Here is a 17,009-nt window from a genome sequence, read left to right on the forward strand (position 1 = left end):
GACCCTCTGCACCCACACGTGGTGCCGAGATGGGGTCCCTTGCTTCCGCCAAGGGTCTCCCAAGTCTGGAAGCAGCGGCTGCTCGCTCCCTCGCTGGAGAGCTGACCCATGATCCACCTCTGCACAAGGCTTCCAGCGTCAAGAGAGCAGGTTCAGGCCTGAGACACCGGAGAGAAGGGCCACAGTGCTGGTCTTCAGAAGAAATCGACCTGGTCAGAGCTTCATATCGGATGCGAGTTCCTCCGCCCTGGGCTTCTGGGGTATAAAAATGGAGAGAGGCTCAGGTATGAACCCAGTTAGCCAAGAGCCGCAGCAGCTGCTGATCCATGTGTGGCCCATTGCAAAATGGCCACGGCTGTCTGTGGCTGCTGCGTGCCCTGGGCAGCAGCCTTCACAGCATCCTCCTCTTCCCCAGCACCTCTGGGTGCTGCACAGCCAGAGCAAATTGCAATGACAGGGGCGGCACCAGGCAGCAGTAGCATCTCTCTTCCCAGCTTCCAGCTGCCAAGTTGTTTTTTGGGCAATTTCAGCCACGGAAGGGCAGAGTGGAACGGCGATCGGCTGGGGGCTCACGACAAAGCACAGCACCGCCATGTCCCCAGAGCAGAGCCCTTCTTTTCCTGGCTTGAACTGGTGTATTTCCCCTGCTCACAGCACGGTCCTTCTCCAGGATAAAGTGACACCAGCACTTTCAGGGAAAGTCACACTTCATGACAAAAAGGGCACAAAAGAGCCTCACTTAATGAAAAGCAAAAGGAGTGAAATCGACATGGCACAAAGCGATTAACTTGTCACAGCTGTCCAACCTGTGCTCCTCAGTGTGAGGTGACCGGCCACATGTCCTGCTGGTGCAGGGTTGTGCTGCAACAAGTCAGCTGGGGCTGTGGCCAGAAAGGTAGTGATGTACATGTGGAGATACCCAAATCCGCTCTCACCATCACAGGGGAAGAACTGCTTCATTTTTTCCTGCACTGGGTGTTTGGCGTCTCCCGCCCTCGCGCTGGGGACGCGTCTGACGGTCGCACTCTCCTCACCACAGACCAGCAGAAACTTCTCGGCTGATGGACAAATATGGTCATGTAAACACCCATTGGTTGACAGACGGGGCTTTTGGCCAATGAGACATCAAGGCTGAAGAAGTCTCTGAAGAGCGGCCATAGGTGAGCAGAGCCCAGAGTGCATGGCTGGAAATGGTGCCTGCTGGGAGCCCTCAGGGCTGGGCTACTGGGAGCTGTGGGTCTGCAGGTGAAGACTTTCGTCCCCTGAATGGCCTTCTAAGAAACACTGCCTGGGGAGCGAGACACCTCAGTGACCTGCTCAGCCATCTGGGTACCCTTGAGAGTCCTCGCTTTGACACGGACTGGGCAGATGCGTGTTTGTGAATCACCACTGTAGAGTCTGGGGATCTAATCCCTTGGAGATTTGAGCCCACTGTGTAATGATTGAACTCCTAAGGGGAATCCGAACCTGTGTTGTATTATGTTGTTGCAGTGCTGAGTAAGTTTGCATAAACCCTGTTTGTTGGTTTCTGTTCAACAGCTCTGGTTAGAATAAAGTCCATTCAGAGTTTGTTGCCTGCCTGAATTGACTTTTAGGATGCCTCTGTGACACCGACCAGAAATTCAGAATTAGCAGGAGATTAAATACGGGGAAAAGAGTTTTACCTATCTTGGAGAAATGCCCTCAGAAATGGTTATTGATGACTTGCTGTCATTTACCTGAACACTTGGCCTGTACTGCACAGACTCTGGACCCAGAAGAGTCTCTCTCTTCACTTTTAAACAAGCCACAGAAGCACTAATTTCACTTGAGTGTTTTTCTTCAGGATACCGTGACGTGACAGAGATGCAGAGAACTGTGGGACTGGAAGCTGCAGTTTTGTGTTTTATTGGCAGGTGTGAACTCTGGGGATTTGGCACTCAGTGAAACTTCCTCCTCCTGTGCTAAAATTCTGGTAAATGGCAGGAACTCCTCTTGCATTTTCTCAGGATGTTCAGGATCCCTGCTGAGCCCTGACTGCTGGGTGCCTGGTCAGGCTGGCTGGTATTGCTGTCAGTAACCTCGGTCTGTGCTGGAGGGTTCTGGCCAGAGTCGGTCTCTTACAGAGCAAAGAGCTCTCACAGGCAAAGAGCTGCTGCTTTTTTTCTGCTCTGGATGTTTGATATCTCTTCTCTTTGCTTTAGGGACAGGTATTCGATCAGAGAGTGAAACACAAGCAGAAGCCTCAGAAGCTGACATTTCTCCAAGCTTTTCCCCAACGCCTCAAGTTCCAAAGCAAGGAAAAGGTAACAGCAAAGGTGCCTTTTTCTGCCTCAGGGATAAAGTTGTGGCAGGAATCATATTATGGAACATCTTCAACAGGATGCCTATTGCTCAGAAAGTCAGTGCAGGAATGGTGTGCTGAACAGTGAGTCTTGCTTAGATTGAGGATTTTCTTGTGGACAAATCAATCTGCCAGTTTAAAAATGAGGAAAAAGAAATGGAGATGCTCTGTGTCTGTTGATACAATACTTCCAATAAACTTGAAGGTTTGTTGTGCTTTAGTTGTTAGCAGTGTAGGTCAAGGTGGCTTACAATCTCGTTCTAAAGAAGTGGTGGGTTTTTTTAAGCTTTCAGACGTTTTTTCTAGTTTTTGGTGCATAGTTTCTTCTACTTCTTCGTCCTCTCACAAGGAACTTTTCCATTGCAGAGGCATTTTGGAGCACCTACATGAGTCAATTGCCCCTCAGTTTTTAAGACCCTCCTTCACTGCACTGGTTCTCTCCCATCAACGGCAGGGAGTGCAGTGCTGTACCCCGTTGGTTCTTTCACAGTCCTGCCAATGTCCTGCCAATGTCCTGCCAGAAGCCATCGTGTGCCTTGTGCCTCTCATTCTGTAGATGTGCCCAGGCAAGGCTTACAGGGTGGAGATGAGGGCAGGTTTTCTATCCCTGGACCAGCAGCTGTTTTCCATCAGACTGGAGTACATTTGGGTACCAGTCTGGGAGTATCCTGGGGAGCTCTGCTGGGGGGACTCTGTTTCAGTCCCCCATCCTCCTCGTCTTTGCCATGCTCCAGCACCAGCTGGCATCCTGCACACTGCTGCAGCCAAGGTAGAGGCAGGTAATGCCATGTTGCTCAGCCATGGTCTTTGCCCATGCTGAATTCCTGCTGCTGACTTGGATATCTGGCCTTTGCTTTTCAGGCTTTTTGCTCTCACCAGCCAACATTGGGTCATTTTCTACTCAGTTTTGCTATTGTCTTTTCTCCTTCTTTAGCCGTTTGTTGCAGTCCTTGGATTTCCAGTTTTCAGAAGTGGCTCTGATTGGTGCCTATACCCTCATGGACCTTGTTGTAAACTCTCAGCTTTTTTCTTCCCTTCCAGCTTCCAGAGGAGGGAACCAGCGTGGTGGTGGAGCAAAAGGAGACTGAGTGCTCGTGAGGACCTGCAGCAGATTCAGAGAGCCTGCAATTCTAGGAAGATTTGGCTTGTGTAGCAGGTGAGAGGCAATGGCCAGCTATGATGGGTCCCCGGAGTGATGCTTTGGGACCATGGGCACGTGCATCTCCCTAACTAGTTAGTAGAATGCAGTCTGGGCCCGGTAGAAGGAAGGTGGCAGAGGAAATGCGTTGGAGAGCTGGCATGCTAAACTGGGAGTTTGATAAGGCCACCTCCTTTAGCAACTGAGTCATTGAACAGCTCAGAAGTACTGTAAAAGCTCACCTTGAGAGAACACTGGTTGTAATAAAAGGGGGAAATGGTATATTCTGTAGCTGAAAATGGACTGTGTGGTTTCCTTAATGTAGCTGGCCACTAAGATCGCTGCTTTTTCTGCTTTTGAGAAGGGGCTGTGGTGTATTGAAAATCTATTTTGGAATAATAGCTAAAAATAACTTAGGGAGGAGTTCTCTGATGCGCTAAGCCCAAGGCAAGATAATGAATTGGATTAATCGAGGTAATGGTTTCTGTTATCTACAATTTACTGCAAGCTCCTGTTTTCAAACCATCCCAGTGTTCAGCACAGAACATGTTTCTTCCTGATGGTGCCTCGTAGTCATTCCTGCGGTGAAGCCATTAACAGAGGAGCTTCATAAGCACCCACCCTTCAGGGGCAGAGCTGGTTATTCCTCCAACAAGATGGAACTGTGCCCAGCGCGGCATCTGCTGGGTATGGCTTGGTGCTTGTGCAAATAACCCTCATTAACCCTGTGGCTGGTGATGTCTGTGTGGTTAAGATACACGCGACGGTAAGGACAAGTTGAACCTTTTGGCAGGCGATGGGATAGCCGTCATCATCTGGGCAATGTGATGGGATGATGGCTGGCTAGAGCCTCAAGGAGAAAAAATGTTGATGCTTTTATGGTCAGAACTGTTGGACATCTAACTCAATGTACAGCAAGGCTTATTCTCAGCCTTGCTTAAAAACGTGTACAAGTAAGCACCAGGGTGATTTTTGTATTATTATTATTCCTAGTCTATATTCCTGACAAATCAAAGTAGAAGTTTTAGAAGTACTGAAGAAAGTAAATTACTTCACTTTCTAAACATTTGGAATATCCGAAGAAAATCAGAGGTCTGAATCGCTTATGCTTGTTTGGATATACTGCCCATGACATCAGATTATGCTGGATCATGTCATCTTGTAGCCAAGCTTTGTCAGGAGAAAAGAATGATCTGTGGTGTTCCTTTATGGTTTATTCACAATGGCTTCTGATAGTGTGTTTTTAAATTATCCAGTCTAGTACAGACAATCACTTAGGCTGAAATCAGATTTTTTTTTAGAAGTTAAAATTTCACAATGCTTTTCTCTGCTATGAGAAATTAATTCTCATGAAGGATTTGGGAAAGTACTGGCATTTTGTTTCTGTATTGGATCTTGATGTTTACTGCTTTGTCATGCCAAAAAGGGTTAATTATCAAATACAAATCACTACTCAGCGGATTCCACACCATCACTTTGAACTTTATTAAGGGGAATAGAACAACAGTGAAACAAAGAACAAACCCAGGTTCTTGAGGAAGCAGTCATCTGTTTTCAGTTTTTGTCATGCTTTTCTTCTGACAAATAAAGAATGAGTTTCATTGCACATAATCTATTCCATTTAAAAGCTCAGTTCTTGCCCATTTCTATAAAATGAATTCAAGTATAGAGTTTTATTGTTCTGGATTACTTCTGCTACTTTTACCACAGGTAATAATCTGAAAAAGATGTATATGTAGTTTGTATTTCTAGGTCAGGAGCACATAAAGTTAGTAAAGTATTCTCTTGTCGATTGATAACTATATGTGTCTTTCAGCCATTTTTCTTCAAAGTAGGCTAATATCTACTTAAAACTAATTACTATCCTGTTGAAAATAAGCAATCAGTGTGGCGAGGCTGTACAGTGGCTCTTGGTTTATCCTGCAAACAGGCTTTGAAGAGACTTGCAGGTCTAGTGGAGCAGCATCTCTGAGTAAAGCGCTAGGGGACGGGGTCCTGTGTGCTGGGGAAACTTAACGTAGGTGTGTTAGATGTGCAGAGTGTTTCTCTGCAGATGCACACAATAGCAGTCCATGCGCAGATTTTGGTGTGCTTCTACAATCTGGTTTTTAACAGCCTCATGATAGCTCAGGTTTTGTCTCCTTGAGTAATTGTTTGGAGATGGAAACACTTCAGTTCTTCCTTGACCTTTTCTCACAATAGGATTTCTATTTTGTCTGCAACTTTAGGTATAATTTATGAATGGGAAGCAATTAAATTTGTTTTTTTAAACTGCTTTCAAATACCTTCTTCCATGTCCTGAAGAAACAGTAAAAGAAAAAATATTCTAGATTAAAAGTAATAAATATATCTATGTAGTTAGTATTAGTCCGTAAAGCAGGCTAAATGCCTTGAAGAGGAAAATAAATGTTTTGTGCTCTCATTCTAATCACGCAGTTGGAATACTAATGCAGAGCTGAGAATAGGTAATGCTTCTGGTTTAATTCATCTGTTCAGTGGCAAAAAAAAATAGAATGGCTTTTTGCAGTTTTTAATGGAATTTGTAGCAGTTAGTTAACACGGATTTGTTTTTTCCTTCTGAAATGTAGCTAGAAGGCAGGTGATGCTTTTGTTTTTTAAAACTGTAGCATTGACCATGAGAGAGTACTTACTAACAAAGCTCTTATTTAATCTGCTGTTTGGCATTACTAAAATTCAGCAAATATAGGGTGCATTCTTGCCTAGAATGTTAAATTCTAAAGCAAATTCTCTTCAGTGCTTTGTAGAATTTCCCTAGGATGTGTAAGCTTGCATGTGCTGAAGTGTGAAAATGTTATTTATTTTGTTATCATTGCCTTTTAGAATGAAATAGATATTAAAGACAAGTTAAAGTGGCAAGGCTTTCACTTATGACTTTTTTCTTGTATTTTGCACATTGTGTTATGAAACCAGGTGAGTTGGTACTTTTTTTTTAGTTTACACACTAAAATACAGTAATTTTCAAAACTGGTTATCTTTTTAATAAGTAAATAATACTTGTGTCCCCTGTTCTAAATTGTCTGCAGTATTGGACTTGGTTTTGGGGGGTCTGTTCTGTTTTGGTCCTATGGGGAGATGGAAGTTTAGAGGAAAACTCTTCTTCCAAAAGCATGTAGCTTCTTTCCCTCTGAACAGGGATGCATCCCAATCCTCTTCCTTTCTTACAGATTTTAACATGTAGAAGCTGCCAGTACAAGCAGGGAAAATTGCTTTGGCATACTTATGTGAAGTTGCCAGGCCGTTTCCTTATCTAAAGAATTTTCTGTTTAAAAAAAACAAACTAGCAAAGCTGGGCTTGAGTGAAGCTCTAGCTAGCAGCGTAACTTGGATGCTGTTCAACAAGTTCAACCTTGATAATTCTTAGTATTGCTTACATTATTCATAACTTGCTGTCTTTTTATTCTGCACTTGGGAAACTCTCCTCTGAAGTTTGCTCATCTCGTGGTCTGCTTTGCGTTTGATGGTTGATCCCCACAGAGGATTAGGGTTATTCTGGTGCTGTGAGTAGCACTTGGCCAGCATTGCAGTGTTACTCTTCGTATGGCTGATGTATTTAAATGCCTCCATTAACTTTGTGTTGTTGAGTCCAGCTTGCAGAGTTGCCCGAAGCCACAGTCTTCTGATGGTGAAGTGGGTGGCAGGGGATGGGGTGAGACATGACCCTTGCTGTCACCTCACTCTTGCTCTGTCCCTCATCTGTCACCTGCTGCTCGTGACTCCGGCCATGCTCTGCCCACCACAATGACAGAGCCCATCGGAGCCCCCGCAGGCTAGAGCCCTATGCTGGGCAAAGTCGTCAATACACTCTGTTTTGAAGCGGGGGCCAGGGCGTGTGGGCCACTGGTGTTGTGGCGGCGGTTAGTGCGGTTGGTGCTGCTGCTCCATCCTGCAGCATCCCGGGAGATGCTGTTCATTGCTGCCAGTTGTGGGTTTGGAGGTTTTGGTGGACACACTGATATGCTGGAGCCTGTCCAGAGAAGAGCAACAGAGCTGATGAGGGGGCTGGAGCACAAGAGTGATGGGAGCGCCTGAGGGACCTGGGAAGGTTCAGCCTGGAGAACAGGAGCTGACGGGAGACCTTCTCACCCTCTGCAACTGCCTGAAAGAAGGTTGGAGCCGGCATGGTCAGGCTCTGCTCCCAAGGAACAAGTGATGGGATGAGAGGAAACGGCCTCAAGTTGCCCCAGATTGCATTTTGGGAACAATTTCTTCCTGGAAAGGGCTGTCAGGCATTTGACAGGCTGCTCAGGGCAGTGGTGCAATCACCATCCCTGGAGGGGTTTAAAAGTTGCCAGGATGAGGTTCTTAAGGGACATGGTTTAGTGGTGGACTTGGTAGTGTGAGGTTTATGGTTGGAATCTATGATCTTGAGGGTCTTTTTCCAACCAGAATACTTCTGTGATTCTGTGAAATGATGCCACGGGACTTTCTGCGTGACGTCAGGTCCCTGCTGGTGATGTAACCTTGCCTCCAGCCAATCAGAGCGGGGAAGGTTGGGACGGTGACGTAAACGACCCTAGCAACAGGCCTCGTCGGAGCCGCCCAATTAGAAAATCGCTGAGGGCCGCAAGGAGCCAATGGGAGTCGGCGAAGAAGGAAGGCGGCAGGAGGCAGGTCTCCCTCAGCCTCCCTCCGATAAGATGGCGGCGGCGATGGTGGCAATAACGGCTTTGTTTCCTTTCGGCGCCTGAGCCCGGTTCCGGCCCGGCCGCACCGAGCAGCGGCAGCGGAGACATGACCGCAGAGCCCGTGAGGTACGGCCCGGAGCCCGCCCCTGCTGGGCGGCGGGGGAAGCGGCGGCCGCTGCTGGCGGGCGGCCTCCGCGGCTGCTCCGCCCGGCCCGGCCCGCGGCCCCGCGGCGGGGGTGGGGCGGGGACGGGCCTGGGGCGGCAGGCGCTGGCGGAGGTCGAGCAGGGGGCGGGATGGCGGCGGGAGGGAGGCCGGGTGGGTAGCGCAGGTGGAGGGCATGGCGGCCGGGCGGCGGGCCCTCGTCTCGTCTGGCCGCGGCCCGGCCGTGAGCAGCGGCGGCACGCACGCCTCTCTTCCCGGGCACGGCGGGGCTGGGCCTGGGCCCGGGCCCAGGCCCGAGGAGCGGGCAGGGCTGTCCTGTCCCGTTTCGGCGGGAAGCGGCGGGAAGCGGCGGGAAGGCCCGAAAGGCCCGAAGGGGCGGGGCCGCCATCGCCCCCCGCCATCGGCCGCCGTGCCCGCCGCCGGGTGCCGCGGGGCTGTGCCCTCCGTCCGGCCGCCCCCGCCCCACGTGTGTGTGCTGTAGTAAAGCCCTTCCTCTCCCGCCCATCCCCCGTGAAGGATCCGTTTTCATGCTGGTTTACAAACATCTCCCTCTGCCCCTGAAGAGCTGTCTCCTAACGTGTTAATTGTTACGAACGGTTTTGCTGCGTAAAGTAAGTAAGCTGACAGAAAAGCAAGTAAAGTCAGTGTTAAGAAAGACGCTGTGTTAAGCTATTAATAAGTAGTTGGCTTTGTACGCTTTCAGTTTATGGGGATCTCAGGGTTACTGACCAAGTGCATCCCCCACAAATACTCCACGTGCCTAAGGCGCTATATAAACAATGAAGTGTTATCACTTGACTCTCACGAATGTTGCACATCTCTTCAAAACCGAAGTGCTAAGAAAGGGAGCCATTGCGCTGTGTGAAATACTGAGCTTTGGATAAAGTTTTTTCTCTGGTCATATTTGTGTATCTTCACCCAGTTTTAGACTTACTTTGAGTAGTTTTCTTTCTCTTGTGTATTGCTTTATTTTAAAGTCTTGACACCTCTGAGGAAGTAATGCATATGTAATCTACTTCTTACTAACAAAATAAGATTTTTAGAAGATTATCATCATTATTTATGTTGATCACATGCTGGATGCGGGTCATGACTATTGCAAATATACATTATTTGGTGCATGACTTCCCAACAGTTAACAGCTTTTTCTGTGTATGTTTTCTTTCTTATTTTTAAGGTAGGGATTGTCTATCTCTCCCCCTTTTTCACTCCCACTTTCTTCCCTCTGTTCTTAAAGTACTTCGACAGCTTAAGCCACTTTTATGTTGGATCAGTTATTTCATGTGTAGACTTTTATTCCTCAGTCCCTGAAAATCAAGGGTAGAATTTGATTTTTATATGGCAATGAGATCTGGCTTGCTAATATTTATTGACCTTTTTTGTGGTCATAGATAGTCTTACGTATTCTGACAAGTGCTCTTCTGTTTGGACCATTTTGCTTTTTATTTTACTATGACTGTTGTGGTTTTTTTGCTGTTTTCCCATATTCTGCTTTGTCTTTTTTATTTTTGTTGTTGTTTTTTGAACCTCTTGTTCCTGGTGTATGTTCTGAAGGTTTTGTGTTTAACCCTTACCATATTCTTATGTTGTCATTAGTATAAAAATTAGTGTTACTGTTTTAGTTAGTGCTTCAGTTAAAGAGGATATAGAAGCTCATACGTTTTCCATGGAATTTTTCAGATCACCCACAGACAGAAGGGTAATTTGAATTATTTGTAGTCTTGAAGATCAAAAAGCACGTATGAAATAGATTTGAGATTGTATGTTCCTTTGGATTTGATCTGTCCCACATAATAAGCAGGCCCTGTTGCAAACTTCTTTTAAGTAGATGGACATAATATTTGTTTTGGTGCTCCAAACTTCTCTTGTGTTCATGAACGCAGTTCTCTGTCTAAATGATGAACATATTGCATGGGATTTTTGTTATTTTCTGTCAGTTCAAGTTCTGCTTAAAATTGGAGTTAGAAAGAATGGGAAGGGAAAGAAGAAACCTCTCCTTTCTATTTTTCTCAAGTCTTGCTGGCCTGTCAGTTGCCTGTGTTTCTGTTACACATCCTACACATTCCTTTCATCTTCTGCTATCTGCAGTGGACACGGACATAAATAAAGCTAGGAGATGATTGTTAGAGTTCTTTGTAATATAGGCAAACAATAGAATTTTGATGGAAAATCTTTTCCCAGCACTTCTGGAACATAGGTTTAAAAGGAAAGTAATCAATACTAGTCTGCTGGCTATGATGTTTTGTACTTCTGTTACGAGGAATACTTCTATTTAATATTAAGAACCTAGGAGCCTACCATTGCCAGGATGGGAAGTTTGGAATGCTGAAAAACATGATGAAAGCTGGAGTAACTCACTAAGAAAGTTCAAAACAAATGCTGTCTCTGTAAATGTTGATGAAGATTTCTCTAAAACTTTTGCCCAAAAAGCTTGATTTTTTTTTTTTTTTTAAGTAGAAGAATCTTTGTCATAGTGACCTAACCTGTTCATATACTGTACAAAATAAGCACACCAGAAAAGATGACAAGTTTTGAATCTTACTTGAACCATCTGGTAGTCCAGTGTAGTGATACTAAATTTTTTAAGGTGGCAAAGTAAACTTTTTAATGATGCAGACTTTCCAACTTGCAGTGTGGTACTTTGGTACTTGGTCTTGACATTTTTGTTAAATTTCTGCATTTTTTAGTCACTTGAATTTCTTTGTTGTGAGCGCTAGTATGGAGTTGTTTCAGGCATGTTATTTGATGCCACAATAATCTAATTGGAAATAAGTCAACAGCAATCTTCTGTGTTCTCTGAAGGTGCAGTGTCAGTCAGCCATCTTCCACACAGTTTGTGGAGTGGGCATAAGCAGGTCCTTTGACTCTTCCCACAAGACGAGCAAAACTGTAGGCTGGCTGTCATCTGTGCCAAATGTGCCCCAGAGCCAATGTGTTTGCAATACTTAAATGAAATTTCTACAAGAGGAACTTTATGCAGTGACATCGTAATTTCCATACAATACTGTCTTTTTTAGAGTTTTGTAAACAGTGTGTCAGGGTCTCTGCAGGGCTTAGCTGAAGGTACCTGTTTTTTCTATGAAATAATTTGTGGTGTCGAGGGGTGTGTAATACAAATTCTGCAGTAGGGTAGCTTTAATGTTGTGAAAACTTGAAATTCCCAGTTCTATTGCAGATAAGCACTTGCACCTTCTGCTCGAAGGGAGGAAAAGTTAGTGCTTTTTATGTGGATACACCTCAACAAAAAAAAAATCAAAAATAGTACTAAAATGTGCTGTGTTTGCAAAAAAAGAAATGCCTGCAGTCTATGACAAAGTACGTTTTTAGACTGGGTCACTAGATGGTTCTCTCAGAAACAGGAAAGCCTAAGGATACTGCTGAACCTCATGAAATCCAGTTTCCTATCACAGGGGCTCAGCTTGTGGCTGCAGGTGATTTGGAAACGTGGATCGGTTCATGGGTAGGTCAGTGGCAAGTGTTCCCACGGTGAATCAGGAGGAAAAAGAAGAAACTGTAGGTATTCAGTGGTAAATATAATGGAAATCTTTATATTTACTTGAAAAGGTGGTAGGTGAGGCGCCCCAGTTTACTAAAGGAAGAGTATAAAGTTTTCATGCTTTGTTATAACATCTAGCCACCAGGCAGTTGTCATTCAAGGTGGATGATGGATTGATTGATGTTGTGGTGGGTTTTTTTTTTTTGGTTTTGTTTTGTTTTTCAGGAACTTGATTACACATGTTGCTGTTGAGTGTCAAATTTGGTGCTATTTTGGCAGTTTGTTTGCAAGTCTGAAAACTGCACTGTTGTAGAAATTCATATCTTAGTAGGTTGAACTGTAGGTCTTAATAGGTTCAACTGTTGTTGAAGAAGCCTTGTTGTGCAAATGCATTATCGTGTAAAGCAAAACTAAAAAAGTTAGGCAATAAAGGAAGGACTGATGGTGGGCAAACTGACATGACTTTTACCTTGTAAAATAAAAAACTACAGTTCAGATGGGATACAACCCTTAAAACTTGTAGCAAACCTGAGTGGGAGTATCTGGGAGACTTGAAGGGACAAACTTTAATTCGTAGTTTGTAATGAATGATGCCTTGTTGAGAACCTGTGGTAAACTCCAGGATGCAAAAGGCAAATGAAGGAAAAGAGAAGACGGTTTCAGAGTTAGGGGGACATGATGCTATTGGATTTGCATCCCTTCTTTCACTTTAAACAATACATGTTTAATGTTTTTAAATACATCTTTCTGTTTTGTCTGTTATGTATGATAGTTTGAGCTTCCTTTCCTGAATTAGTATAGTAAGGTATTCAGTTTGCTCTGATTTTTGTCTCATGAAGGTGAGAATACTGTATTTAGATTTTCAAGTGGTTGCCTTCAGTCAGTCTTTTTCAGCTTGCAGGTTATTTTTCCATTGAAGTTACAGACTTCTGTGTGACTTTCAAGCCACACTCACAATGAGATTTTCTTAGCTTGCTTCCTGCCCCCTTTTTATAAGCTCCCATTAAAGAAACAGGTCAAAAAACCCAAATAATTTTTTACTTTTTAGTGAAGCATGGTAGCTCTCAGCCAAATCCTGATATGGTTGTTTGGATACCGTCTCAAGAAAAAGAAATTGTGTAATCTTCCTTGAACAAAACAAGGGTCTCTTAGTGACTTTGAACTGTTGCTTTCCCATTCCCTTGTGTGTCTAGAGGAATATAATTCTGTTTACTTGTCTGAACCTGTTACGCTGTACTTAAGCTCCAAAGTTACTTCATCCACATCATTGAGTGTCTTCAACTGTACTAGACATCACTGATTAAGCCCATGTGGATTTAAAGTCAGTTCTAAACAAAGCAAAAGAGTGAATCTGTGTTAATGAAGTCTTAAGCATAGAATCTTCAAGTTTGAAAAAGTGCTGGATGCCTGCGCGTGTCTTTTCAGTCGGAGTTTTGGTATTCACGTATTTTCTGGCTTTACCTGCTTTAATGTGTTACAATTCCATCTAAACACAAGAGAACTTTATTACTCTGAGAATGGTCAAGCACTTCAACAGGTCACCCCGCGAGATTGTGGGGCCTCCATCTGTGGAGGTGCTCAGAACCTGACTGGCCGTAGTTCTGGGTGACCTCCTGTAGCTGTCTCTGCTTGTGATGGTGGGTTGGACTAAGTGATCTCCAGAGGTTCCTTCCAGCCTAAATGATTCTCTGATTCCTGGTGTATTTACCTGACCAGCTCTAATTTTGCTGCCACAGTTCTAGTCCCTTCCTCCCCAGCTCAGGCTCTCTCACCTCTGCTTGCAGAAACATTCATACCTATGAGCAGTGAGCTGGATTAGGGAAATTATGTAGATTCAGTGGAAGAAATGGCTACTTTTAATATGGATCAGCTTCTGTGCATAGGTCAAAACAAATATTTGTACTTAAGTGGAGGAGAAAGGAGAGAAATGAAAGTGTGGGTGGCATGAGGTTTGTGTGTCAGGGTCAGAGAGTTTGCGTCCTTCTGCAGTAGAGCTGGTGTGTACCAACTCAAATAGATTGTGTGAGTCCTGGCTGTAAATCCTCACTTGTTTGGTGTCATTAGTGTATCAGTATATAAATAAGTTAGAAAATATTAATCTGATATAGGCTATACAATGTCATGTTGCTTTGCCCTTGGAAAACCATTGTTAGGTTAAAAAACAACCACTAGCATAGAAGTGGTCTGTTTCCCTGCCTTTGTAGAACCATATTCTTTTACCTGTTCAACTGATACAATGGCTGATTTTATTTTCCAGTTACATATTTTTTTCTGAGAGAAGTAGGCTTCTTAGGATATTGCAAGAATGTTCACTCCTTTTCTTATTATGAATAGGAATATAAACAACTTGTAGATTATATCTTTCACTCTTTCACATAGTCTTAAGCGATTTCACTTGTGTGTTCAGCCACAATATTGACACTTTTCATGTGAAATGACTATGTAGGCTCTGCCATTACTACTGAAATCTTTGAATTGGGGTAAGTCTAACACTTTTCCTTCTCATCAGGAAAAGCTTTCATGAAGATTGGCATGCGACAGAATGACTGGCCTGATCGTATCAAGGCTTATGTAGTATGAAAGGAAATCATAGGACGAGAGGAAAGGAAAGGAGGCTTGGTACCAGTTTCTAAGTTGTATGTTTAATTAAATCAGTTTCAGCTTTATTTACTATAAATCAATGATTTTAAAAGATGGTCATGTCTGTAACGTGTTAGACATAGAAATGATTTGGAAAAATATGTTCTGATCTCCTTCAGAACTTTGCGTGCATCCATATTACCATCTGAATTAAGAAGGGCATTTTTGAAAAAAGTCTCTGGATTGTTCTTAGTCAGTTTTGTTGATAATGCAATGGGGCCTTGGAGTGCACAAACTGGGTGCTTCTGGGTGGAACTAAGCTGAAAGATGTGTTCCAGCATTCTTGATGTGCTCCAACTGCTGGTGCTTGTGCAGTCTGTGGAACCAGACTACACCTAGTTTGAATTACTGAAATGTATGTAGTGTGGATATTGGGTCATTGGCACCAAACTGTGCCATGTTCTAATGTAGACATAGTCAGTTCTTTCCCTTTCCACTGTCTTAATTAAAATATACAGATTTTTTTCTGTGGGTTGTTTGATTTCTGTTGTTCACATAGGGGTACAGTTTGAATCAGAGGATGATAGTCTATGGACTGGCAGTTTAAAAGCACATCTGGTTTTATTTTGCTTTATTTTTTTTTCCTAAGGATTGTTTACTTTTGTCTACTTAATAGTTGTTCTTTGCAGTATTTCATTTCAGCTTCAAAAGTGAAAAAAGTTTGGGACTTGAAGCAACTGTAATAGATGAGTTTAAAAAACTTGTGTGTTTGAACTATTTTAAAAGCTTAAACATAGAAAAATTTTAGACAAGTGCTGAGCTTAAGGAAGGTGAGGAAAAAAATTGCAAAAGAGTATTTGTCAACATTCAGGTAAATGAAAAGCTGAAAAGTGCTCCTATTGCAGTGACTCTCAGGAGCCACTTGAAATGCAGATGAGAGGCACTTATTTAAACCAGAAGTTGGTAGGGTCCTGTGGAAGAATGAGAAATTAATTTGTTTAAAGACAATATAGCTTTAAAACTGTTCTTCCAGATGTTGACAATAACTGGGATATTCCCCACCTACATTTTCAAAGTGTCTGAATAGAAAGCGAGTGAATAACAAGTTTTTTCCAGTGCACTTTCACAGTATAATCCAACGTGACCCAGGTTTGCTGCTGAAATGGGCAGTTCTGCTCTTTCCCTGGCCCTGGCTATGAATTCTGAGCACCTCACCTACCATCAGAAAGAATGATCACATCAGTGTGTGGCAAGTTGAATCCAAATGAAAACTGTTCCTTGAAAACTTACTTGTCCAAGGTGATTTGACTCGCTTTGCAGAAGCATGACTGTTATCTAATGCAGATGATGAAGTAATGGGGTGGGTTGGCCCTGGCTGGTTGCCAGGTGCCCACCAAAGCCCCTTGATCACTCCCCACCTCAGTTGGATGGGGAGAAAGTACAAGAAGACACACACACGTTGAGATAAGGACAGGGAGATCTCTCAGAAATTATCATCGTGGGCAAAACAGACTTGACTTGGGGAAATCAATTTAATTTATTGCCAATCTAATCAGAATAGAGTAATGAGAGAAACCCAGCTCAGTGTGTGGTACTTCCTGGGCTGCAGGTGGATCTCTGCTCCAGAGTGGACCTCCGTGGGCTGCAGGGGACAGGCGGTTTCACCATGGGCTGCACCACAGGCTGATGTGAACCTCTGCTCTGGCACCTGAAGCACCTCCTGCCCTCCTTCTGCACTGACCTTGGTGTCTGCAGAGTTGTTTCTCTCACATATTCTTTCTCAGCAGTTGCTGTTGTGCAGGTTTTTTCCCCCCTTCTTAACTATGTTACCCCAGAGGCATTGCCACTGTTGCTGATGGGCTCAGCCTTGGCCAGTGGTGGGTCCACCGTGGAGCCGGCTGCCGCTGGCTCTGTTGGACTTGGGGGAAGCTTCTGGCAGCTTCTCAGAAGCCACCTCTGCACCACCCCATGCTACCAGAGCCTGGCCACACAAACCCGATACAGATAACACAAACAAGGGGATAGCAGTCAACAGCCAAATTGAATTAAGTATGTTGTGTCCAGATTAGGACACCACCTGTCCCTTCATTTTCTTATATATTCTATTGATTTGTAGAATCATTCTGCCTAATACATGGTTTGCATAATGTGTACTTTTAAAAAATCCTAGTGAGGGCCAGACATTTACTACTTAAGATGACAGTACTTGCTCCGAATTTAGGGAAGAAATGGTATTATTATAAGACAGTTTCCCAAGGTCACAAATCAGGTTCATGGCCAAACTGCTAATAGTAGGACACCTTTCCTTTCATTGCTATTTTAATTAGGCTAAACAGTGTTGAAATAGCTCTAGACTGTTGGTGAAGCCATGTGCTTGGAACGTGCAAGCCTGAAAACACTAGTAAATAGTGTAGGGCCTGTTGCTATATTGTACAGGGAGACTGCTTGTTTTGCTTAGTGCTTCTGAGATGGTTCTGAGTTTTTATGTTCCTCTGTTTTTTAAACCCACACATTTTATAGGTTGTAATCAATTTGATAGTGGATGGGTCTATTAATATATGATGAAGAATAAGGATTTTGAAGTGGAAGCTTTAAAAAAGATTATAGCAAATATAGTCTCAGCTGAAAAGGCATGACATAAAATTGCTTTTGTACAAAAAACG

At 43.9% G+C, this 17,009-nt stretch overlaps 1 protein-coding gene across 3 annotated transcripts in view; it reads left to right on the plus strand.

The window, feature by feature from the left end:
• Window positions 1–7,979: 7,979 nt before the first annotated feature.
• ATRX (ATRX chromatin remodeler) overlaps window positions 7,980–17,009 on the plus strand; it is an 88,003-nt gene continuing 78,973 nt past the window's right edge. The window contains exon 1 of one of the 3 annotated variants that reach the window (XM_065077994.1): window positions 7,980–8,233. In XM_065077994.1, coding sequence (XP_064934066.1) covers window positions 8,214–8,233 — 20 coding nt within the window. In that variant the 5' untranslated portion in view covers window positions 7,980–8,213. Of the gene's footprint in view, window positions 8,234–8,787; window positions 8,882–17,009 lie in introns of those variants that run through there. The other 2 variants (XM_065077996.1, XM_065077998.1) reach the window with 2 other exon arrangements.

Source organism: Columba livia, chromosome 12, assembly GCF_036013475.1.
Source record: "Columba livia isolate bColLiv1 breed racing homer chromosome 12, bColLiv1.pat.W.v2, whole genome shotgun sequence".
Classification (NCBI taxonomy): domain Eukaryota; kingdom Metazoa; phylum Chordata; class Aves; order Columbiformes; family Columbidae; genus Columba; species Columba livia.